General features: G+C 43.8%; 1 protein-coding gene across 2 annotated transcripts in view; it reads right to left on the reverse strand.

Annotated features, from left to right (window-relative positions):
• Window positions 1-188: 188 nt before the first annotated feature.
• LOC131260660 (uncharacterized protein ZK1073.1) overlaps window positions 189-26,606 on the reverse strand; it is a 32,708-nt gene continuing 6,290 nt past the window's right edge. Inside the window, exons 2-9 of one of the 2 annotated variants that reach the window (XM_058262447.1) lie at window positions 7,027-7,077; window positions 5,932-5,995; window positions 5,613-5,730; window positions 4,458-4,740; window positions 2,935-2,946; window positions 1,921-2,033; window positions 1,682-1,844; window positions 189-1,599 (exon numbers count right to left, since the gene is read on the reverse strand). In XM_058262447.1, the coding sequence (XP_058118430.1) occupies window positions 1,360-1,599; window positions 1,682-1,844; window positions 1,921-2,033; window positions 2,935-2,946; window positions 4,458-4,740; window positions 5,613-5,730; window positions 5,932-5,995; window positions 7,027-7,077 (1,044 nt within the window). In that variant the 3' untranslated portion in view covers window positions 189-1,359. The remainder of the gene's footprint in view (window positions 1,600-1,681; window positions 1,845-1,920; window positions 2,034-2,934; window positions 2,947-4,457; window positions 4,741-5,612; window positions 5,731-5,931; window positions 5,996-7,026; window positions 7,078-26,606) is intronic. The other variant, XM_058262448.1, reaches the window with a different exon arrangement.

A 26,606-nucleotide genomic window follows, 5' to 3' on the forward strand; every position in this document is an offset into this window, starting at 1 on the left:
CTTGTCCGGTGGCGCCCCCGTTTACACTAAGCTAGAGGCGGTTTGCTTTATGCTCCTATGCTCAAGCTGCAACATGCTTTAGTATTCACTGTGGCGAATAATCTCACTTTCTTTTTTTTTATAATATCTTGTTACCTCCAGCTTACATTGGCATGTAGTTAGTGTTTTTTGGCTTTTTTTTAAATCACCTTCTCAATGGTTTTAAACCAGTTAAACCATTTGGTGGGTAGAAGAAAGTTTTGAAAACGTCGCGGTCTTGTTCTGAGTTTGAGTGTTTTTTTTTTCAAGATGCTTTTGTCACTCAGGATACTTCCGCACGGCTTCTTACATTCATCTAAAAAGAGTTAAAATATAGTTTTGTGTATATATATATTTTTTATATTTAGTTTAATGTTCTTTGTTTCGTTATGTAATGTCTAACATTCGAAGGATGTTATCAGCGTGTTACTCACTATACGTGTGATTATTTTACTTGTGTTTATGTTTTTTCTTCTTCTTCTTCTTCTTCTTCTTCTTCTTCTTCTTCTCATTCTCCTCGCTTCCGCTTCGCTAATTGTTACGTTAGAGTAGCATTTTTAAATAGTTTTGTATATACTTCTGCTTTAGATTTAGTTGCGTGTATATATAGGCTCTAGAAATCATACACATCATCGCTATGAAACTGATCGCTCAACAATGCCCTGGAGATGGAGTGGATTATCTTCAGTTCCCTCCTAAAATACCGTCACATACCGTGGCTGAAAAAAGCTCTCTAAGTGCATTTATGTTCTGCTCCACCTCTTGCCGTAGCTACCGAAATTGTGCACTGTAAACAGTAGATGTTTGTATTACTTTGTTTCACTTTCATGTTGGTTTGTTTAGAAAAAAAGGTCACATTTAGGTGATGGTTTGCTTAACACTCTGAGGTTATACAGGTCCGTTATCATTGCTCGGTTCGTGTGTGTGTGTGTGTGTGTGTGTGTGTGTATTTGTGTATGTACCAGGGGTACTAGAAGTGTGGTTTAAAATATTGCCAGGTTTAATATCGATATCTGTATGTACGTCGTCACACAAGCCGCCCTCTGTTTTTTTTATCTTTTTTAGGAAGTAGACATTTGGTTTTGTTTGGTATCTGTCTTAAAATGGTCGATTTTGTTTGTGTGTGTATGTGTGTGTGTGGTATAGAAAATTCTAACGATTAGCGAATGTGATACATTGTATTTTTCTACATATCGGTATATATGACAAAGCGTTTTCTTCATTCTTCGGTATGCGCGTGTTCCTTTTTAAACGCCCACGGTGAAAATCGCAACGAGTGGCCATATAAAATGAGACACCTTAACATTCGCCTCCTTCGCGTCTTTCGCCCGCTTGGATAATCTACTTCTTGATCGGTGGAAGCTGCTCGTTGATCGTGACACTGAGTCGCCGGATGTTCGGCTTGTCGTAGTCCTCCATCGACATGCCACGCGACAAACGCCTCGCACCGGTGGGCCCCTCGGCCGAGCCGCCGGAGCTGGTGGAAAACGCGCGGTTACGGTCAACACCGGGCATGGCCACCGACGTCAGCAGACCCTGGCCCTTGCAGAACAGCAGGATCGATTGGGCCACCTTGGCTGGCTGCAGAATGGAGGGAGAGTAAAAGGAAACAGGAGGGTTAGTCTTGTTGAGTAGCAAAAGCAAAAGGTCATTCGCTCCGTACCGCATCCGCCAATACGTCCCCGGCACGTTCCACCTTCAGCAGCGTGACCTTCTCCTTGTTCAGATCCTTGTACAGCTTCTCGACGACGCTGGCGTACGGGCTCATGATGCCGGTGATCAGCAGCAAATCGACCTTGCAGTTCTTCAGTGGCAGATCTTTGCGCCTGGCGGTCGAAAGGGAAAAGGACAACAGCGTCAGTCATAACACTCCAACTGCCTTACATACCGCGCTTTACTTACGACATAAATGCTTTAACATATTGCTTGAGATTTTTGTTGTTCAGCGAGCTGTGCAGGCGGCTCTGGAACTCGGATACGATCTTTTCCTTGTCCGGATTATCGCCAACGAGTTGCTGTTTTGTGAACGTTTCGGTTGGTTGGTCCGCAAATGTGGAGAGAAAGGGAACTGATATTAGAAAAGCTTTGGCATTGGGAAAATTGCAACAAAGGTAGAAAGAACTACGTGGCGCCATAGTACAGCGTTTTTGGTTTTCTCTTTAATGTTAGGTACAAACTAGAACTAAAGCGTAAAGGTAGTGCAACACCTAAACATAACACCGACTGTACAAACCATTCAGCTGTGTCTGTTTATGTAAAGGAAGAATCGCTTTATGAGGATTTTTAGGCACATATTTTTAAGTATTCCTTGATATTATGTTCACCTGAGTATGGAATTATTGTTTCTTAAATGGTTTCATTTTATTTCCCTCTTTTCGGGACATTGTTAGCAACATCGAATGGAGGATTCAACATGAAGGGTCTTTACTCTGAGGTGAAAGAGGTGCCTCCATTTTTAACATAACCAATATTTATATCCCGTTTCGAAGGTAACAGCAAGACGTAGAGGGCATCTATTTGATGTACTTTTGCCGATTTCATTCGGCATTTTCATCCTAAACTTAACAAGCTAACAACATCAATGTACAACTAGAGGCTCTAAACATCGAACAGTGGAAACTACTGACAACCAACCAACGCGCAAGAAAGAACCAAACCATTCCAGCCAGTGTAAAGAAATCGAAGCGGATTTTGTGTGTAATTTATCCTTCGCACTTTTGCCGAAGTGCTCTACAGCCAATTCTCGGGAGCAACGAAGGTCAGCTACAGTTTATCAATTTAGGAACGAATAACATACACCACCAACGAACGAAAACGAAAAAAAAAAACGGACAGCCGCGAGGAAAAGCAAGGATAAATCCTAACGTGTGAGCCAAGCCTAGTCAGAACAAAGCTAAAACTGAATGCACTAAATACCTCTGAGAAGACCTGTTCGGTTTGTATGTTATTTTGTGTATTTTGTCGATCGGTTTGGACGTTGCACAGAACAGAACGGAATTGTGTCACCAGGATGCAGGATATCGGGATGCAGTCGAGTTCGAACGTTGTGTCGGTCGTATATTTGGATGCATGTAGGTGTTTTTGTGTGTAAGTGTGTGTATATATGGGGGTTATTTGTATTTCAATTGGATCAAAAAAACAAAATACAAAACGAAAAGTATCGTTCAACCGGCACGGACAATTACGAGTTAAAGGAAATAATGTGGTTGTTGTATGCCAACATAATCAACACGGATCAGCACGCATGACCGCGAAAATTCCAAACAATCACGCGTTGTGAAACCAGAAGCGGATCGGCAGCAAAATATCGGTCAAGAGGTGCGTGTTTAATTCGGTGCCACCAACATTTTGATGCCACGACATTGCACGCGCCCGGCGAGAAATGAACAAAATTAACGTAACAAAAAAAACGAAAAGAAAATAATACACAACAACGCACACACACACACAACCGTCACGGAGCATAATCGCAGAGCAACGATCCGCGTGAAATAAATGCAAAAATAAGTCCCGACCGAAAACCAGGGAACGGTGCGTCAGAAATGACGGAACGCGAGACAAAGAGAGAGGCGGTGATGAGTGGGTGAGGTAAAAAGAAGAGAAAAGAAAAGAATCATGTTTAATTTCATGTTTGTTAGCAGCATCATCATTCATTCCGTGCGCCTGCACGATGACACGTGGTGCGGAGTAGATATTATTATGAATGCCACTGGGTTTCGTTTGCGCAATTGGTAGGAAGACAAGGGAGGGCCGGTGGCTGAGTGTGTGATATGATAATAATGATTTTACCAACACCCTGCATATGCCCCACGCTGAGCAAAGCGGAAACGTGGCGGCTGCAACCTGAATTGCGAACGAAAACCCGCCGTCAAGAAGGAAGCGACGTGCATACGTTGCGTTCCATTTCCGCAGCGTTCTACCTGTCAATCGAGGTTGACATGGATTCAACACCAGAGGGCGCTGAAATTACGGAAACGGAACATAACGCACAGTTGCACAGCACGCTTTGCCGTCACGCGTCGCAGGTTGCTTTGTTTTTTTTTTTCGCTCTCATGGGAAAAGTCCCAATCGAGTTTGAACACTACGCTCAGCTGAAATCAGCCCAACATGAATGGATGGAGGAAAGTTGATAAATGATTTAAAAACAATCACTCATAAGGGGGAGTGTAAATTTGTAAAAAAATCAAAAGTTAAATAGACATTTAGATATTAAAATAGGACCACGTCACTCGGTCCCGCTGGTCTAGTGTGAAAAAAACATCGAAAGCCAAGTCAAAAAGGGTGGCTTCAAAGGTACGTTGGCCGTAACGGTGGTGAGTTTTAAACTTTCGTGCACGACGACACTGATAAAGAATTGGAAAAAATACCAAATCTAAAGTAACCCTTTAATGATCGTATGCGAAATGATGGGGTGGTTGGCAGCTCGGAACGGTACTTACGTAGCCAAATTTGTGATACAGCAGGAAGTCCTCGGCCGACTGGCCCACCTCGTCGCCCTTCCACGAGATGAACTTGGTCTTGAACACGTCCAGCACGGACGCGGCCGAGCCGGTGACGTTGATCAGGATCAGCCCGAGGCAGCGGGACGGGTGGGCAAGGCCGAAGCGGGCCAGCACGTTCGCGCCCGCCCCCTCGCCCAGCCCGATCACGTACTTCACGTGCAGGAAGTCCAGCACCGTGATCAGCTCCTCGCCGAGCAGTTGCAGCGACGGAAACTGGAACCTGGAAGTGGAAGAGAACACCGAACAAGGTGCAGTTTCAATTGTTTGCAAGTGAATGGATGGGCCTGTTGCAATCACTCCCAAGGAAGGGAGCAGATGTTGCGAAATGTCCATCAAGGACGCATGAGAAGATACGAATATTTTCATAGGATTGAAAACAGACCCGAGTAAGAAGATTTTGAACAAGTACAAGAGATGCAGCGGATGCAACAATAACTTCTGCTGCTTTATTCCTACATAAAGTCGTTTAATGAAATATGTTTCAAATCATAATAAACAGACGCTTAACCGAGTCGCAATGCACGAGCTGAAAATAAGAACAACTCATTCCATCTCGTTCGTTATTGATAAGATTTTACAACCTATTTTTGTTATAAATCGGTCGGGTTGATTGATATTTATTTTTCCTGTCTCAAAATTTTAGTTTTAAAAAGAATGTATTTAGTTTCTAATACATTCGTAGTAGTTTTACACATAGTGGACAGTTGCATGCCTTGGTTTCTTTCATACTAATTTTTGTTGAATATTTTTACTGTTAAAAAAGCTTATGTACCAGGCGCCTCCATTTTCATTTGGGCGATGGAGGCGCCTGGTGTTTAATCAGTTTCTACGCCGGAATGTTTCTGTAAATTTGTTTTGCCTCGCTACCAAACTACAGAACTGATCCTTTCTTATTGACAAACAGTATCTTATTTGTTTAACATCCCAGCGGAAAAAGCAAACTTTTGATATTCCTTTCGACCTTTTCTCCTAGCACTCGTTGCCATCGGCGACCCCCAGCTGTTAATCATGTGAACTTTGATTTATTGCGTCACGCCTGGAACGAAACCCCCACTGCCCATCCCTCTACCCGGATCTAAGCAAAATACTTACGAGTCTGCCAAATTGGGAGCATTATCCGCATGGCCGGGCACATCGATGTGGATGAAGCACGACCGTTCTTTGATTTCAATCATACACGCACTGTTGACGAACTCCTCGAACGAAGAATCTGCGGCGTGGTGCGGAAGAAGATAACAGGGCGTGTGTACAAGCGGTAAAAAAAAACGTCGAATACAATATGAGAAAACTTTATGTATCAATTTCTAATGGACCGGCTCCGGTATCAGCTTCTCCAGTCCCTGGCAATATCGATTGCGGGCGCAGGGTGGAGCTGCCGGGAAAACAGGGCCCTTTCATATGCCCTACTTACGGTTGGTTCCCAGATCGTGCACGGTGAGGAAGACGGCCCGCTTTTCCTGCTGTGAAAGATCGCCCTGCGTACGCGAAAGGGAAAGAGAAGAACGATAAATCCAGGTCAGTGTCTACAACGGCAGTAAGTGTCAGTAAACTAGAAAGAGGTGGTAAGTGAAATGTAAATCGTAAAAATTTACCGCATTGGATCAGAGCCTTTTGGAGAAGGAAACAGAAACGATGATCGTTGATGCAATGCACAAAATAACAACAGAAAGTTGAGCGTGGGAGCGCAACTAAGTAATACAAGCTGGTGTAAGTTTATTCATTTGTGCCGAAACTTTTTGCCTAAGCATTCCATTCGCTTTACCATCACATTATCAGACGGAGGAAAGCCGAGAGATTGAAGTGAAACTGCCATTGCTGCCGTTGATCGAGCCGAAAACTATATAAAACGTAAAGGAGAGACAACAATAGCTCGGCCATCAACATACCGTACCGACGGTTACTATTTCTGTCACGGGAAAAGTTTTCCATCTCCAATGGGAAAGTTTCCGGACAAAGGAAAACAACACTAAGCTACACCCGCTAAGAAGTTGTGAAAAACGAGCTGATCGTTACGTGACAGTTGAGCAACCGAGTTGGAATATACATTTTCACTGGCCACCGACACATTCCTAGCTGGACGAAAACTGGACAGAAAGTATGTTCCGTTGTACACTCTCCTCAGTTTGCATTATCTTAAAAGTCAAAAAGCTATGTGGAAACTTCAGATAAAAGGATATCGCTCGAAGTTGGTGAGAGTTTCATTCAAACAAGGTTGTTCGAAATTAAATTAATTACAAAAGAAATTAGAAACACATTTTATTATTAAAATCAGGCACTCGGGTGGAATCACAGCAACAGTAAAAAAGGTCGAAGTGTGAGTTTGTTTTGAGGAAACTTTTCGGCCTAATGAAAATATCCCACAAAGCTACCGGTGCGTAAATATGTCACATAATTCGGTTGTATGAAGTTTTACAAGAAAGTTCAACACAGTTTCTGCAAGTTGGTTATTTATATATGCTCCGAAATTGAAAATAAAATAGTAAAAAATAATCCGTGGTTCGCTTACCTGCACTGTGACGATGATTTCACCACTCTTCTCCGTATTAACTGCATAGCGCTGTGAATTAAATAAGAAAACAAATAATAGTTATTACCACACCGAACGAAACAGTTAAAATAATTGCGACGATAAAGAAAAATTCTTAACTTAAAAGAAGTTTAATCAACTCCAATGAATCTGAAATATCCGAATAAGCATCCCATCAAACGAACTTCCCGTGTCCCATATGTTGACGGTCTCTTGCTGGATTTTCGAATCGAAACGGTAAATCCATGGACAGAACAGATAAAGTACTCATCCAGATCCCGAGGGATAATAACGAGAACCAATATTGCCGTTGAACAATATGTTACTATCTTAGGAGCGCGATATAGCTCGTTTCAAGCTGGTTATTGATTTGTTTCCCGTTTTTTTTGGAACCTTTTTTCCTTGTACTTCAATGCAAAAAGAAGAGCCTTTGATGTTAGATTAACACCTGATTATTGTCTGTCAGCCAGATGAAGCAAATATTTGAATAAAAAAGGGTAGTCACCGATACTGGAAAAGATCGAAAAGTAAATATTTTTTTCAAATCGTCAACCTTGTAAACCATGGACGATAAAACAGAAAAGGAAAATTAATACCAGCAACATAAGTTTATGACTTTTGCATGGCAAAACAAACAACTATTCGCAAACGACCAATTCCCTACAACCCGTGAAGGACGCATTCAATTAACACAATCCGTCATCACATTCCTCTCCGGACGCTGGATGAAACTGTACCGTCCCGTTCGGTTCGGCATGGCAGTTAAACTTCCCCCCCCAACGTCAGCGCTAACGGCGGAAACGGCGAAATGAAAATGGCACAATTCCATTAAAACCGCTCGCAGGCGTGAAACCCAATCCAATTCCTGCCGGCAGTGGTAGCAGTCCCCATAATTCTTGCCCGGCGGAATGGCACTATTGTAAATTTATGAAAACTTCCCCACGACGACGATTAGTCTGCGCAGAGAACATCCGCCATGGGGAGGGAGGAGGAGCGGGAGCGGGCATCCGGATACCTGTTCCTTCCTGGAAACGGTGCTACCGGAACTGCGGGAAGGATTTGTTGAGAAAGTGAATGAATAATCCATGAACCGGATCGAACCAATCCGAAAGCGACGGTTTCCGGACGGTACAGAACGCAAACCGAACCGCTCGCCGACACGATCGAGTGTGTATTCAAGTTTTCAAATCATATCGGCGTTGCCCACGATCCGGGTTTTCCGGTTTTCCATCGTCTGGCCGACCCCGCGCGGAACCATTGTTTCGAAACGAAACGACCATTTTGACATAATGTCTGTATCTGCATGGCCAGCGCGACGGGAAAGAACTCCGAGTTGTGCGGGCTTATTTCGCCGTCGTCACTCTGTTTTTTTCCCCCGTTCCTCGTGTAGCTGTCCTTCGAAGAGTTGGATGGATGAATAAGAAATGAATGGAGAGTGATTGTAATGTCAACCAGTCCAGTGTATTTCACCAAACACCAACCGTAAACCATATTTTGTACATTTACCCGGCGTCCCATTCTAGAAGCATACACATAAATCGATGGCCAGGCCGTTGAGCTGGAAGGAATGTGTGTGTGTGTGTTCCCGCTTGTTCTATCTCTCCTCCTTTTTTTCCCTGGGATCCTCAGGTGGCACGTGTTTGCCAAGGGAACCGATCCGGAGATGGAAGGCGGGACGGTTCTGGATGGGTCCGGCGGCGACAAACGGCTTTCGTTCGCTGGAACGTAAGATGTTTCTGGTACCTTTTCTCTATACTCAACACTTGTTGCGCTCGAGGCTAGTGGAAGAAATTTTGTTGTTTGTCTTGAGGCGACCAAGGGAACACGGAACAAAAATAACACACACTCTCACACACGCATACGCGGCTCACGAATACACTTTGCTGGCGGTCTCCTGTGTCCTTGCTAGCACTTCAATTATAGCCGTTTCATTAAGTCGAGCATATCGTAGTTTGCGGCTGATTTGTTTCCAATTACTTCTAGGGAGTTTTTTTTTTCAGCACAGAGGATACACAGTCGGATTTAAGAAGAGCGCGAGTTTGAATTAACGCAACTTTTTTAATCACATTTAATTCAGTATTTTTTGTTGAAACAACAAAGCTGAAACAATTATTTTTCTTATCGCAGAACTTTGATTTGATCACAATTTAAGGATATATTATGTGTACTACTTAGTTTGCTTGTCCAGTTTTTACTCAATCAAACATAAAAGTCTTCAAGGATACTTGTTTGAGTACATTTTTTGCTAAAATTGTCACTTTAAAACTAATATTTTTATATTACATATATCAAACCTTTTTCATATTTGTGTAATATACCTTATGTAATATATTGTAGTAGAATTTATTTTGGAATTATAGAAAATATAAAAACGATTAAAAATATGTAAATGTAAAGCAAGATATTAATTATGGCAAAGGATCAAGTGTATCGATTAAAAGTGTAAGATTCATAGTGTCGTTAAGTTCGAATAGAAGTTAAATTGAACTAGGCAGTCAAGATAAGATAGAACGATACCATAATAGAAAGAGATAGTTGTTTCACCGTAGACTATAAATTATCCATAAAATTCGATATTAATATTATATTAATTAAATAGCCAATACTCTTATCAGATAGGTGATTTAAATTTGGTTAGTTTGAGATATGATTTAGGTAAGATAGGAATATTATTTAAATGTAAAGGTAAAAGAAAGGATCGAATTGCGCAGCATAATCAAGCGGTCACCTTGCGCGCAATTACGCGCTGCTACCAGGCTTTTGTTCAAATTAATATAAAAGCGCGCTACGAGCAATGTAAAATTATTCGCAATAAAGTTATCGGTGAAGCTGGAACAAGCTTCAAATTTCAAAAATATAAAAGTGTTCCGAGTTCTCCTATCCGAGTGATAAAAACATATGACATTGGTTATCATAGTCATATTGAAAAAAAAATCAATTTATAGTAGTACATTTGTTTTACTATAGGCAGAAATTCTACTCCAGAAAGAAGTTATAAAAGGAACCAATGATTTACCAATCCTGGACTGTACAATACATAAAGCTTCCGATATAGAAAGTTTTCAATTTTACGACCGATTAAATGAAACAGTAAACTTTTCAAATACCTCCATCGATCACTTTTCCCATCGTGCATGTATTTAACGGGTTGCGGAGCTGTTTCGTCTCGTACGCAGGGTCGCTAAATGCGGCCTGTACCTCCGTTCGATCATAACGCGGCGGGAAATTAGGTTTCTATTTGTGTTTCAATTTTTTTTCGCCTGCTCTGTGTTTACTTTGCACACTTCACTTGCTCAACATTGGCAACCACCACCTCATCAGGGCGTTTCAATTTTCACTTCAACCGGAAACGCTTTTCCGATCCCTACCGCTACCCCTTCGCCAGCACCGGGAGTCCTAACGGTGTGTTAATATTTGCTTTATAGCCAGTGGTAAATATCGCCACCCGTGGAGTGTCGAGTGGGAATAGGATACGAAAGAATGTTTAAAAACATGCCGCCCCCGGAGACGATCGGGCATCGATCCCGTCTTCATCGAGCATCACGGGAGGCGTGAGGATCGGTGGGTTCGGGAGAGAGGGAAGTAAGTGAAAACCCCTTCTCGTTTGCATCGTGCGAAAGTGTTCCACTCAGTCGGCACTCCGGCCAGCGTTCGATCCTTTCTCAACAAGTGGCTACTTAACGTGGCTACTCGGCAGGCGCTACTCCTCCTTTGTGGCGCCTTGGCACGCGATATCGCCCGCGTCCAGTCAATCGGAAGCAAACACGTACTTTTCCTGTTCTTTCGACTTTTTTTTTCTTCCTTTTTATTTACAAACGTTGGACAAATGGAAAGGAAAAACAGAAACGAAACTCAACGTTACGTGACAGCGGACGTTTTGCAACATCAAGACGGCCGAGCCGGGTACAATTACGATAACGGCGGAAAACGACGACACGCGGGACGGACACCGTTTTTCCCAACTGCAACCGAAACCGGCCACCGTTCCGACCGGAAATTCCACTCCGTTCGGTTCATTTCCGCGTGCGCTACTTCGCTTCGGGAATCTATTTTCGTCGCAAGCCGGACTGGCGTGAGTTGGCAAAACGGTTTCTTCTAATGTGCGCTTGTCTCTGTGTGTGTGTTGCTGCTTTGTTTTCAATTGCTCAATTCCGAGACGGCCGACGTGTTTTGCCGGCTTCCACCCGTTGTTGGTGGGTTTCCCGCCATCCGCTGGGGAAGAAAGCCTTGGCAAAAGCTTTCCACGGTTCGCTGCGCGTTTGAAAAATAAAAGTCCCCGCTAACATTTGGGCTGGTTCGGCTAACGATGGAGGAATGGAGTGAAAATGGTCCCTAGTCTCTTTGTAAATGGTACTAAAGAGCGCCGAACAAGTGCTCCTGACAAGCGTCATCAAACTAATTAGGGTGTAATGGAGCGATTAATCGGTGAACGGAAGATGGGTCTTCACTGGAATCGATTGGAATTGTGGCTGACGCACTTTGAATGAAAAGACACTGTTTTTTGTTTTTAGATGAATTTCTTAGGACAAAGAATATGTCAAATCAGTTAAGTAGTTAGAGGATTTAACTCAAATTGTTAGACTAGTTTCAGAAAAATTGTCTTATTGAATACCAATCAAGGTTTAAGACGTTTCTGAGAGTATAAACAAGATTATACAGTTCCTGATGATCAATTAACAAAGAACAGTTCCTTAAATTAGAGAACAGTTCCTTATGATCAATTATGAAATATTGATGTATGGAGAAACTTTCCCCTAACATCATTAGTTTCTTCATCAAATGGTACTGATTAAGCGCCATTCTTTTTATCGCTCCACGAGCAAATAAATTCCACTGCACGATTTGTGGCAACGCATACCGATGAATTTATTTCCGATACGAACCTCACCAGGGCCCTATAAATAACCGGCTCACACGTCCTCCACGCTTCGACACTTTTGCAACGGTTTCCTCCCGCACGTCTTCGGCACCCCGGTCCGGGCCCACCCCCATTCTCGAATGCACCTCGGGTGTTTGCCGGGTGTTTGCCCAGCCCAAAAAACCCATTTCCGATCAATTTCCAATCAACGGGAACTCGCTGATCGATCGGCGAAGAAAACTAACGTCTCGCAGCTGAGCGTTCTGGTCAGGGCGAAGCTTGCCATCGCCTTCCAAGTTGATGGGTTTGACAAACCAACTCGGCAAAGCACGGCCCCTGGGCCTTGGCAACGCGTGAGCCACGCGAAGCGAACGGGGTCTTGGCTTGTCCCGCATGTGCGTTGCAATGGAGTTTTCAATTGATGATAATTGCTTTTAAATTAAATCGCTTGTTCTTGGCCCCTCCCCCCCGCCGGCAGGAGAAGAAGTGGTGGCTCGTTGGATCGAATTTGCCACGTACGTGAGCCGTGGATCGCGGTCTGGCGTGAACTGAAGCGGGCCGAACGGGGCTAGCATTAACCGGTTGGTACCAGGCATGTTACGAGCGCAGCAAATAGGGTTTTTAAATGCTACCAGATTGGAAGGCATCATTACGTTAGTGCATCAATGTCCACATGAGAACACAGCCTTAAATCAGTAAGTTTAAATCCTTTTTTATTAGTTATGAACCATTCCTGATTTGGATGTGCTAGTTTGTCAATTTTTTTGTTTAATAATAGTTTGTTTAATTTTTTTCTTATTCTGTAATAGAACCATCTCGGATTACTATCCGCATTCATTCGCTGTTTGGAGACTAACATTTCTTGATAAACCATAACAAAGAGCAACACCAAGAGTTCCTCACTAATAACGCAAGTAATAATTTCCCTTGCGGTAACGATAAATAAAATCACATAAACATTTCATTCCCCGTCACGAACGAAACGAAACTAAGCCGGAATGCAACAAGCGCGGTATAATGAATCCCATTTTCCGCGAGCAGCACAAAACCCGGACACGACCAATAGACGAGTAAACACGATTATTCGCTTTAGGAACCATACGTTACTTGCTGTCTGTTAAGTGTATGTGTTTGGGTTTGTGTCTGATTTAGCCACAGAAGTGCGGAAACTCTTCGTCACGGGACTTTTTCTTGCTTCCGTCGTGCAAGGCGATCGTCGTAAGGTTTGCTTTCGTTTAACTCCTTTGGCGCATTTCATGGCCAATAAATTACGTCACTCAGCCAAAACACGTACAAACACACACACTCGGGCGGGTAGTACACAAATTTCACGGACGAATTATTTTATGCCAGTCGATCAAGGATTGATGGCGACGCGAGGGACCATTTGCGAAGCCCGGAACACGGAACGAATTTGCGAATTTCACGCTTACTAAGAAGATCAAACACGCCCGCGCGCTAATGAAGGCAGCAATTATGTTTGATCCTCGAGCTGGGCGTTCTTTCTTCGTGTGAAATGTTTAATGTGAGTTCATTGCCAGTGAGTGTCGATTCGTTGGTGCTTTTGTACATTGGGGATGATAATTTTTTCTGACAATTTTTCAAACGGTTTCTAATGGCAAATGCCAGTCATACGTTAATATATCAACACGAATCACACTGCTTGATTTCACTGTCAACTTAAAGACGGCACGAATGACACGTTCGAGACCGATCAGAAAAATGTCTTCCCCACGGTGGGAACTTTTCCGAGAGCGTGCGATCCAGTTGGGCTGCTGGTTCAGCATAAACTGAAACGCGCACGGCGAGCACATTCACGCCCCGATTGGCATGTGAAATTAGTCCGATTCGATTGGAAGAAAAACACGACGGGGTGGACAACAACAACGAGGATGGACGTCAAAACTCGAGCGCGTGAATTGATTCGCTACAACTCGCCCCGATAGATTTGATTCTGCTGATGCTGCTGCTGCTTCAACCGAACGTTGCCCGTGCGGGAGGGAATTGAAATTATTATCGATGCCAAATGCCGGCGTGCCGTTTCCACCACCATTTTGCTACCTCACCATCACCAACATCCTAACAGTGAAGCGAGGATAGAAAGGGTCGGCAGAGTGGGGTTTTAATTTTTAAACCCGCCAACCGTTCGATTGGCAGTGATTGGGTTGAATGGTGTTGGTGTAAAAATTTCCATTAGCTCTACAAATCATGATACAGAGGCTTTAGGGATTCTTTCGGTTTTTTCCCCGCTTTCTCGTTTGAGAGCATACAATTTAACACATACCTCCGATGTTTGGTTGTCGGTCACTTTTAATACCGCCGCCCCTTTTTTTCTTTCACACCCTCACCTCGCTCATAAATATTGCGCCTGATTGTGTACCAATTGGTGGTAAAATGTAATCAATGTCACGACCCACGGCCCGTTCACACATGCCCCCGGCCAAAGGGCTCTCGTGTCTCGGTGTGTGTGGTACATGGATGGTCAACGAAGGAAAAATAAAAACCGCATAAGCCGAACGGGGCACAAAAAATACCGCACGGTGAATGGAAATTTGATACATTATCGATCGGGCAACAGAATACACGAAATAGAAACCGAAAATAAAAAGAAAAGAAAAAAGGGTCGTTCGGGAAAAGTGATCCCCGAGGTCACCTGTGTGCCTTCATCAAGTTTAGGATGTTTCCGGACGGCAGGGAAAGGGCAAACAAACTAAAAACAAAACGCAACGAAACAATTTGGGGTGTGGTGAATGTGATCCGATTGTTCCATAGATCCAGCCGTTCATCTCTGCTACCCGTTCGCCATCGGGATAGTCCCTTCGGATTAATCAATTACCCAGCGGACAAAACAAAAAAAACAGGAAACAGAAGGATAAAAAGGTTAAGCCTCCGCTGTAAGCTGCTGGCTCGAAATGCATGTTAAAGGGGAAGCCTCTGGCCTGGTAGAAGCCACGCTCACGTTTCGGTGAGGAAAAGGGAACGTCGATATTGAATGACATGCATTAATAATAGCGCCAAGCGTTACGTTTCGAGTGTCCTGGGAGCGCATAATGACAGCTCATTTTCTAAAAATAATCTCCCAACGTTGGGTTCTTATTTTAGGGCCGGTTTTATTTCGTGTGGACAAGTGCAACGGTGCGCTTGGGCATAGATAGTTCTGCTTTAAACCCGATTTCATGTATTAAAAACACACACCAGGTACCAACCCATACCGGGCATTGTAAACTCCATGTGGTACAAGCCACCAGGCGGCTCCACGGAAGCCTCAGCTGCTCCAAACGAACCGGATATTTGTTCACGGCGTTGATAAGTCCTGCCCGAACTAATCAATAAGCTTCCGTAGTGCCCGCTCTTCGATAAGCTCCGAGATTGTGCCGAGTCAACCGTAACCGGTTGATAAATTATTCAGAACGATGTGTAATTAATGATCGAGCTGGTTTTTGCAGGAAAAAGAACAGGCATGCAATAGCAACTCTTGCCAAAGCTCGCTTGTCGTCTGTATGGAGATGAATGATTATAGCTTTATTAGTTTTTCATGAATATTTTCTATAATCCCCGCCCCCAGTCGTTTGCTTGATGTTCCCATAATTATGACACACTTCAGTATGTTTAACGATAACAATGTGTTGCCCTCATTCAATGACTTTAGAAAATCAATAATACCCTCACATGAGAGGATGATAGCAAAACCCTCAAGGGCCAACATTGCGTACTTCCAGAATGCAACTACTTGAAATAGTTTTGTAATACAAATTAAGAAAGGTCGCTGTTAAGAATGCAGTATCAGTGTTACAATGTTACACAATGGATGGTATCTCTGTTCGTGGAAAACCCGAACGCTGCAATAAGTACTACCTCACAAACATTCATCAGAATGGAACGCGATAAGAACGTGCTGACAACACTGTTGACAGAGGCTTTCCTTAAAGTAAAAATACATAACTTTAAGCTTGCAACATGAGTAGGTTATCCCATGAATGCTGGGTTAAAAGCATTTAGATTTCCGGAACGTAAGTTATCGAAACGAGTTCCAATAAGATATTTAATGAAACAGATATAACTCTTCAAATAATTGAGGAGCAACTAAACCTATAGTGTAGCCTTTGGAGCAAAGAGAACTGTTTTTTATGATCTCAAAACTGTTTATTATTGAATCCATCATGACCTTACTGATGCGCTCGATGTTTGTGTTTTCCGATATATAAGAAAAAAAATTAAAAGAGCTCCTAAAATAGCTTCCAACGTCCACTGAGACGATCAACGAGTCGACTAAACGGTAAAATATTGACACAACTTTTGATAGTCGCCGCATTAATTGAATCTCCCCGGATGGACGGATTCTATTTACGGCGATCAAATGTTTACTCTTCGCCCGACCGAGGAAGATGCCGATGCAATCATTTTGATAACATTCGATGCGCTTCCCTTGCGGGCATCACTATTCGAGTGGGCCGAATAAATACACCAACAGATGGCCCCACGGTCAGTTTTTTGCTCGTTTTGCTCGAATTTTTGTCTCAACAATTCCCATCTATCATCATTTTACGATCTTTGGAGCACATTCGGGTGGCGTCTTCCTTCGTTAGCTTTTCCAGAAGGTGTTAGTTTCATCCTCCAGTGTGCCATTTGCTCGGGAAGCTTTTTTTGGTGGAAGTGGTTCGGTTTTATTTCCACATCCTCTTTAGCCCACGTCAAACCTTACTCCTCTTTTCCACATACTCGGGCGCGCCCGTTTCGACAACTCGGAACGGACAAGCGCACGTCATTCGTTTTTATTGTTTCGTTTCATGACTTACAGAAAGCACCTTTCTGGGGGAAACCCTAACCTACGGTCGGCAAGCAAAGCGTTAAAACACGTCCACATCAACTAGCGCACAAAATGGAGCGAATGGCGCCCCCCGGAATGGCTCTTGAACCGTTAGTCCCGTTCTAGTAGGGGGGAACTTTTGTTTTCAAGGATCAAACCGTTGCCCTTGCCCGTTTAGCCGGTCTCGTTGTTGCGCCTCGCCGCCACTGGAATGGCATCACAAATTTAGCATACCGACCACGTTCGGCCCGGGGTCGATCGTCGAAACAAATTAGGGCTCCCGCGCGTTCGCGCTGATACGTAACCAGCAGACAGCAACGCATCGCGAACGATCAAACATCCTTGAACCAGCCCCAGTCGTTGCATGCCAAAGGCCGGCTCTAGCCAATCATGAACGTGATTCCGTTCGCATCAGTTCAATCAAATCGATAACGTTTTTGCTTTCGACTCGTTGTCGGTGATTTTCTTTCGATTAATTCCGCAAGGTATTCTTCTTTGGCCGATCCTGTCGAACATTTTCGGTCCATAGGAAGAGATTAAGGTTTCGCTTGCGTTTGGGAGCATGAGAGTGGATACGCACCTGCACCGGACCGATTGTCTGTCGAACCAGAGTCAAATGGTCTCTGACGGCGGGAGATGAAAACAAAACCATCCCGACCCGACAGTCACCTGTCAGCTGAAGTGGAATGGACAGCTCCATCAGTAATGTCCCGATTGGAATTGATTCGTACGCTTGTTGCGTTCGATTTCATTTTTCCATATTCGACATGTACCTCAACTGAAAGATGCTTTATTTATGGTCTTTTCAGGTCCATTCACATGTTTTTTGTTTTCATTTGAATATGAAATCTAAAAGATTCAATCAGAGTTGACTTTTTAACACATTTCAAATAAAAATATTTGTAGATATATTAAAATAAATTTTGTTTTATAATTTCTTTTACTTTTATCTCTTTATTAAAAGTGTTTTCTATGAAGTTGTGAAGTGACCACAATTTTAACTGCGAGATTTTCTGGCTTCTATTGTTGAAAAATAAGTGCTATTGGCGTTACTTGGTTTTTCGACTTGCAAAATTTACAGGTTTCCCAATTCACTGCCATATCGGTATTAATATTCGGTATTAATAATCGGTACTAATAATTCCAATTATACATGTATTATTAAACAAAGAATAAACTATTAGAATCGATGAGGTTTTAGCTCGCTTATAACGAGTAGAGAGATCCGTCATTCTACCAATAGAGAATCGAAGTACCAAAGCGTGGGCAGCTCCTGTGTTGAAGGGGTTTTAACCAAAGACAATCAACGGACAGGTCGGGTCAAAACTGTTTTTTGCTCTGCCATTGTTGTGACAGTTGGTTAAAAAAAATTTTTACAAAAATTTCCAGCATAAGGGCCTATTACGAGACTCGAACGGCACATTTGCATTATGCCTCATCTTCGAGTTTCCGTTCGGCTCCCGTTCGAGAACTTTTTTGTCGATCAAAGTAATCTGTCAAACAATTTGGGAAAAATTGCATTACGGTTCTCGAACGGGATCTCGAATTCGACAAATTTTTATCCGTAGTGGTCTAGTGCTACGGAAAGTGCCAACAAGTTCAATCGAAGAGACCTCACGGGAGTTCCAATAGTAAATTCCGATACATGAGATACACTTGAAGTAAAATATGGCGTTTTCATAATGCGAAGGTTCTTTTCGCTTTAAATTGGAGAAAAAACACACACCGAACTCTTCACAAATTTTTCATTGTTTACAAAATGCAACAGTCGATTCACACCACTTTGACAGTTGCGCTTGGAAAAAAATCGATGAAACTTTCATCGACTCGAACAAGTCACCGTAATGCAATTTTCTCTAACGTGTGAGTCGGCGGTTTCCGTGAGATGAGAGAGTTGTTCGAGTCTCGTAATAGGCCCTATACTTGTGGAAGATCTCCGCCAAAATCTTCGCGAAATAGGTGGTTGGTAATTCTAGATCACAGTATCCATGGTCCTGCGGATAGAAACTGCTCTTCTGTGTGAAATCATAGGATATGGATCCTTTTGCTCGCTGTGATTGCCGAAATTAAATGTGTGGGTCTGCCTTATACCCAGTCTTCTTTCAGAACATATTTTGAATGACTCAACTCTTTGTTCTGTTGATGAAACATACTAAATTTGCAGTTTTATCCCACTTTCTTCGCTATTCGAAAGAAGTAAACAAAATTTCAACCAACTGTCAAAAATTTTCCCACGATTTTCGGCTCGTTACATGGTATGCTGCGACCTGTCTGTTGATTGACTTTGGTTTTAACATTTCCTCATACACAGAGCCTCCCATCACAACATTTGCGTTTCATGTCTTACTTGGATGCCCCATTAATTGAAGCCACGAAAGGATTCCAACAGTCCGGGCAAGAATGCCGTGTTTCTGCTGTTGCTTCTTCAGCTAAAGCTTGTGGCGTCCGGCGCCTGAAGGCAAGAATTAGCATTAGCTTCAAACTGTACGAACTGTTAATTAGAGCCACTGGTGAGTGAATTTCACATGCCCTCACCGACCGGAGATGAGTAATTTCCTGCCCGCTAATCAAGCAACAGCGTTGGCTGTTAGCAATAACCGCATTGGAAGGAAGGCTTTAGGTTTGACAAGCTTTTTAATTGGTTTACCATTGCTCCCACCCAAGAAAAACACTTCCATCGAACACCCAAACGAACACGGTTTTTCGGCCTCAACGAAACGTTCCTCTTTAATGATCACAAACCACCGTGCGCCTCCATCAGGGCGAACCGAGCCAAATGTTGACGTAGCCCCTACGGCACACCGATACAGCTGCTGCTGCTGCAAAGCACATTTTCCAACCATCTTCTGGCTGACACTGCAGAAATGTCCCGCATGCTAACCCGGTGGTGCATAGAAAATCCAAAGTGTATGCAAATAAAACAATGCACAACACAAGATGATGGATGAAGTGCACTTGCAGCATCCGGGTCCGCTCTTTGTTTAGAGCTAAATGTACCGTGTCTTCAGCCCGGGGGAAGATAATTCCATCAATGTCAACATGGTCGCCAGATGAATGCTGGACTTGTGGTAAAAAAATAGATCATTCGCTGGCCACTTCAATCCGTAAAGCTTACCTTGGAATGTGCATTCTAATTCAACATTTTCTTACATTGTATCGAACTGCACAATTTCATTTATTTTCCCTTGATTAATTAATTGATTGATAAAAACAAATGATCAAATGTGTTACAAAAACGGAGTGTCGCATAACTTAAAATATAAATTAAACGTTTAGCAAAACCAACAACGAAGCTCTCTCCCTTATTTCAATTCAACTTACTTAGTCATAACGCTCTGTTGTAAGATATGTTCCACCAAATTTAAAAGCAAAAATATTGCCAAAATCACAACATCTTTCAAAAGGAAATGCAAACTCATCTCGACACTCAGTTTGGGCGTCCGTTTTTTGTAAACATGATGAATTATATGATGATGCCCACTCAGCTTTCCTTCACCCTCACGATACTCTTGGTCCGTTACGTTCTCATTTTGTCATCGCACTTTCTAGGACATCGCAACCATCGACGTGTTCCAGTGGCTTCATTTTCACTGCACAATCAACGAAAACACCGATCCACCGACCGAGTGGATCGGTACACGCCTGTACACCATTTCCCACCGAAGAGGTGGCCGGAGGGGGTGTGAGGGAGAAGTACTTTTCACTTAGCTGCACCAGGGAAAGGGAGAAGCCTATGCCTCGGCGTGCATTCAAACGGCAAACGTCCGTTGAAAAGTTTTCCGCTGTGACCTCATTTTCGAGCCGAGCATTATCAGTGCAAAATTCATTCACCGGCTTGTTCCACCCACCTTCAGCTGGTGGCCATCGGGACATTTGGGTAGGCCTACGCCAGCCCCTGAGGGTGGTACGGGAATGAATATCAAACTCGTAGACGGGACAGAATGCGACCGAGGAATCCGTCTCAGCAAGGACTTGGAATGTTTGTCATTTATCATCATCTGCGATGGAAGAGATGGGTGGGGGAGGGTTTGGGGGAGTTTCAGGATCCAGAGCCGCCGGACTAAAAAAGACGGATCAACCATCTTTAGTAAACGGAGACGTGATTTTATTTTTATGATTTTGCGCTTTTTTATGTAGATTGCATAGAACATTTTTCTACCACATTTTAAGATTCTCTCGTTGAAGTTTTCATTACTTCACCGTCTGGAAACGTCGTTTCCATCTTTTCCATATTCCATACTTCCATCATCGTAAGTACATGTTATTGCATATAAATTAAAATTTACATCCAACAATAAACAAATATAACTTAGTGCTTGAAATATTCAGAAAAATTAATCTTGTAACACGTATTTGATAACGGTCGGTCAACGTTGAAAAAGAATGATAATAAAACAAATTATCAACACCATTAATATTCAAGCCGGAAGTTCCGCTTCTCGCCAAGGATGAAGCCGATGGTTACCTTCTGCTTTCCGGAGACGTCATTACCTTCGAGCGCTGCGCTTGGAGTAATGAAATCCCCAGCCGTTCCCAGCCCTCACTCCTCGCGGGTTAATTTAAAACACATTCAAAAAACAAACTTCTCACCAAAAAACTTTCCTTCCAAAATGACGAAAACAGTTTCGCCGAGGGCCACGAAAAGGTATTGCCCGGTGCAAGGAGTGCCGAGGGGTAAGTGGATTTTTGCGGAGAAGCACGTGGCGCAAATTTTTCTTACGGTGAGATCTTGGGTCGAGTTCGGGAACCCTTCCGGGCCGCGTGGTGTTAAGTGGTTGATGGCGCACTGCAAACGACGCAGAAGGATGAAACGTTTGTTTGCTTATTTTCTTGCATTTCCAGCGGGTAGAATGGCGCGAACATGAGCTCCCGGTGGATGCCTTTGTTGGCTGCGGGTGGCAGTTGATAAAGGTTGTTGTTTTCCCCGGAAGAACCTCGAGATCAGAGAGCGCAAGTAAGATTATTTACGATTTTGGTGTCGGTGTGTTATTTCTTAGGTGTTTACAAACCATCTAATTTATATTATGTTACATATAGAATGTACTACATCTCAAACGGAACGTCAAAGCATTCGTGTTTTTGGGTGTTCGTAAAACGGTTTTTCCTGATTATAACGTTAAAGACTAAACGTTCCACGACTTCCCTTCTTACGGACGCCTTTAAAACGGGGGAAATCTTGTCAGCCATAAAACATCCCTTCTATCTTGGGCATTCTCAGTGTGTTTGTGTAGTTTTTTTGGGTGTTCTGTTTGTTCTTCATAGGGATACGCGGAAATGGAAGGGCAAAAGTAGCAAATGGCCTATCGTCGATTTCACCCTCGCCCGGGGGGAAAAGACACAGGATATTGCCAGTGTCCTCCTTTTATGAGGGATGGTTCCTTGTGCTCCGTTCTCGTTTTCCTTTCAGCACACTCCCCCCCCCCCCTTCCCCTCTAACACTCCCCCTGCAACATCACCCCCGATTTGTTCGCCATCCAGCTAACGATACGTACGTGCACGCTTCTCGACGGCGGTGAGCCCGTGGCCGGGGACGCTGCGTCGTTGGTCTTCGCCTTTTCCATCTCGAACACGACACTCGAACTCGAACTCGGCACGACCCGCAGCTTGCCGGGCAGTTTGGTTTCGCTCGGGTGTTCCTTTCCGCGCGGTAAGCGGCAGAATCCTTTCGGGAGGTCTTCGCGCACCGGGAAACCGTATTTCGTTTGGTTTTCCCACCCCTCGTTCAACGTTTTTCGGGCGTTTTCTTTGCTTTTCTGTGCTGATGGCGGATGATGTGTGCGCTCGTGTTGGCCGCCCCGCACCTGCTTCTGCTTCGTTTTTTTTTTTTGTAGGCCTCGCTACTCACTGATTATATTATCTCATCCGTTTTTGTTTCGAAACACACCGGAACGCGCTGACGGTGGCTCAATTTGGCGGTTGGTTGGATGGATGGTTTCCGTTTTGCAAATGGTTTTTGTTATTGTCGCACATTCAGGATACACCTTACGTTTCGATAACCATCTAAAGAGAGCACAGACACAATGATTTTCCCACAGCCCTAGTTTCGTAGGAGAAGATTTTGGAACGCAATTTTTATGATGTATGGCTTCACAGTGATAAATACGCAAATTTGAAAATGAAAACTTTTGGATTGATTTGCAAGGTAAAGTTATACCGATTCAAAGCGAAAAACGTTACAAAGTAGAACGTAGCATGAAGAAAAAATTACATTCCAATCTATGTTGAGCAAATAAAACGCTTAAATTTATTACAAACATTCAAAGCCACCGAAAATTACAATTGCAGCACACGGTCCAACAATTCTTGCTGCGCAAAATTCGAGTTGAAACCCTTACTTGCCGCTTGATTTTTCTTCCCTACACTACGCAAATCTCCACCCACAAACGGCACAATAAAACGCTAGACACTGAACACTGCCAATGTTCACCAAACCGGGATGGGCGGGAAAGTATCGGAAGGGTATGGGACGGAAAATCGTTGCATACCCCGGCTATTGTTCTGCTGGGGGAACAAAGGGCTTCCGGAAAACAAATGGAAACGGTTCGTTCCACTGCCCACCCGGGAACAGCAGGGTAAGCGCGCTAGAATTTTTCCACACGGTTCAGGGGAGGGAAATTGTTGACCAAAGGGCGACGTTTGTCTTTGCAAAAGCGTTCTACCAGGAACCAGTTTCTACGCACCACTTCAGACTCACTGAACCAACGTTCCACTGGCAAATCGTTCGCGATCGGGGGTAAAATGCCACCACAAGTGCTTGCTTGAGCCGCCGAAGATAAACTGAAACGCCATTGCGCGCCACGGCACGCCGATAAGCGGCACACCGGAGGGACTCAGAGCGCTTGAAGAAACCCTGGAGAGCGCAAAACGGCACCTCTAGCGGAGTTCCAGTCGGAGTGAGGGTGCCTGTCAGGAGACGGTAGGAGACGTCCGCCGACGGGAAGTTGGGGTTTATCACTGCACTTTCGTTCGAAGAGCCATTCGATAACGAGCATCGCGGGACGGGAGTGAAGCGGGAAACGAGGCCATCGGATGGGTGGAAGGAGCGTATGTATGGTTTCCAGCGTACGTCACCGTCTTTTTCCAACAGCGCTTTTTGTTGCCATCCTTTAACACACGGTGTCCTTCCTCCCTTTCAGCAGGCAAATCTACTTTCGGTCAGGGCTCGTCAAAGTATGGCCAGTTCGTGTTAGTGTTAAACGTATAAAAGTGTTATTTTCAGTAAAACATTTCTGTCATAAAGTAAATATCAACATTCCCTTCATAACACTGCATTATTTTTCGATTTAAATTTATTTACTTTATAATTTTAATTAAAATCAGTTTTTCAAATTACACGTTGATTGCCAAGCCTTTTTAGCACACTTTTTAGTACAATCATTTTTAATAAAATTTGTTTATAACATTCAATAAACCGACAGTTTTTGATGGATAAACAAAAACTTAGCTTCCCAAAGAATTGATATTAAATATACCTATAATTTTTACGTTACATTTTCATTTATTTATGGGACAAAAAGGTTTTAGAACTAATGACAGCTGACTATCAAAAATGATAAACATGGCAGTCAACATTTTAATTAAAATTAATCAAAATTATATATCGTGTTTCAAACTGCAGTTCGAACCACAATCAATTATTTTCTGTCCATCTCAAAACTAAAGAATGCTCTGGCTTGTATGTTGTTGATCGGTGACGCTTGCCTTCCTCTGGAAGAAGTGCTTTGAAACACGAAACTCACAATTATGCGCGTGCACCTAACACATCCCCCGGTCTGCACGGGAAAAACACATTGTTGCTCACGACGGCCAGCGAGTACCAGTTTGTTATCCTCTCATGCGTTTGTTGTGATTCCGTTTCCGTATTCCCAGATTTATTTACAGAAAGGGTTGCACAAACATGCGGTTTCAAAAGTTTTTTAAAAGTGTTAAATAAATAAACGAATACTAAAAGTGCACTAAAATGTCGCTAAACATTTCAAAGTTTTGAACCATGTTGAAAAAGGAAACACTCCATTCAAACAAAAGCACTCAACGCCTCCGGAGTGACGCGTACACTTCGGGAACTCATTTTCACCACTCCACGAGATCCCGCGGGAAATGGGAAAACTCTTCAGCGTCGACGCTCCGAGATAAACAGAGAGCACTCGCCATGCGCTCCGCTCGCTCTCCCGATGCGAGGATGCGACATTCCCGAAGGAAACACGGGAACGACAGTAGCATATCCCACCCTCGCCGGCCATGACTCGGGAAAACTCCCCCAAAAACACACACACCACCACACCGTCCTCGGTCGGTCACCAAATGCGCACTGCTTACTTTTGCCTCCCCCTTTTGCCAGCGTCGGCATCGAATTGCGTCGTTCGTTAACCTTTCGCCAAGGGTGGAATTGCGGTTGGAAGAATAATCCTGCTCGTGGATGGGCCGGGAAGGACACAGCACGGTGCACGGTGGGGTTTTGTGTTTACCCCGAACGGCGAAGGAACCGTACACGATGCACCTCCATGTTCTTATGCTGCCCCACTTGACGAAGTAGAGTCCTGACGTCCAAATCATCACCGGGGAATCATACCAAGGCGAGATTATTCCATACTTTAGTAGGTAATACAGCTTTAAATCGAGAACGTGCAAAATCGTTAGCTTTTTGGGCAGGACTTTTGCAATAGTTTTGCTATCTTATGAAACTTTTATGAACCATCAAGGTCGCGTCATAAACCAATGAATAAACTTAAAACTCAAATCTTATAGATTCAGCAATTACTTTGAAGCTTATCAATGAATATTAAACAAGCATAATCCCGCTTCACTGAAAACAAGGTACCACAACTTTTCCCCGAACCGACCATCTGCTTTATGCCTTGCCTTACCTCCCTGTATCTTTCGTTGGCCTTTTGGGGAAGATCATTTTTCTCGTTCAAGCGGTAGGAGAACAGTGACGATGTATCCCATCGAGATAGAAACCAGTCTCAGCCCGGTACTCGATGAACCGCAGAAGTGTGAGGATGAGTATGATTATGCTGTCAGATTATCGATAAGCTTTGCGTCAAGATGCCTGAATTGCCACACTCAAGCATGAGACTCACTGCAGTTCGATGCTACCTTTGTGTTAGATTAAAGGGGAGTAGAACATGTTGTGAACGAAAGAGAAAAGACTTGACACGAAAATGAAGCATCAGTTTCATGCTAATTCTGTGTCCTTTGCATGATACAACAATGCATTTTCAAGTTTGCGGTTTTTTCTGAATTATCTTTCAGTTATGCATAGTGCTCGGTGCATTGCAAGATATTTTAAGTCTTTTCTCTGAGTGACAGAAACAAAACTCCCCGTCCCCGGCCAGTCAGTGAATTAAAGCCGGTTGGAAAAACTACACCAAAGTGCAGCACAAGGATCAACCGGTCAGGGGTAGGTTTCGGTTTCACAGCACCGACAGAATGTCCCCCTTGGTTTAGCACCTTTCCCGCCCCCGGGGCACGATCAGAGATATCAAATTATCATCCAGCAGTGAGTCCACCTGCACCGGGTAAGCGGCCTTAGCCGTCGTATGCACTTTACGGTCTGCCGGGGTTCACTTTTCCCCAGCGGGCGATGCAGTTTTCCACGCTCGCTTCCTGCTTATGCCCCCCCCCCCTTCGTCCTCCCGACGATGATGCACGATGTGCGCTCGGAATGCAATGCTCTCCGGGTGGATCTCGAAACCGAACCCAACACGGGGTCAAGCTGGACCTCGGTCCACCAGCGACGGAATTCAACGCTCCCCTAGTTAGTCAAGGCGCGTGAGGCAGATTTGCCCCCGTTGTAACTTTCCCACCACCCCCCCGGGAGGGAACTTATTTCGAAACCCATGAATAATGAACGGAACTGCTGAAGGTGACACCCTTCCAACGCTGGTGACTAGC

Source organism: Anopheles coustani, chromosome 3, assembly GCF_943734705.1.
Source record: "Anopheles coustani chromosome 3, idAnoCousDA_361_x.2, whole genome shotgun sequence".
NCBI lineage: Eukaryota > Metazoa > Arthropoda > Insecta > Diptera > Culicidae > Anopheles > Anopheles coustani.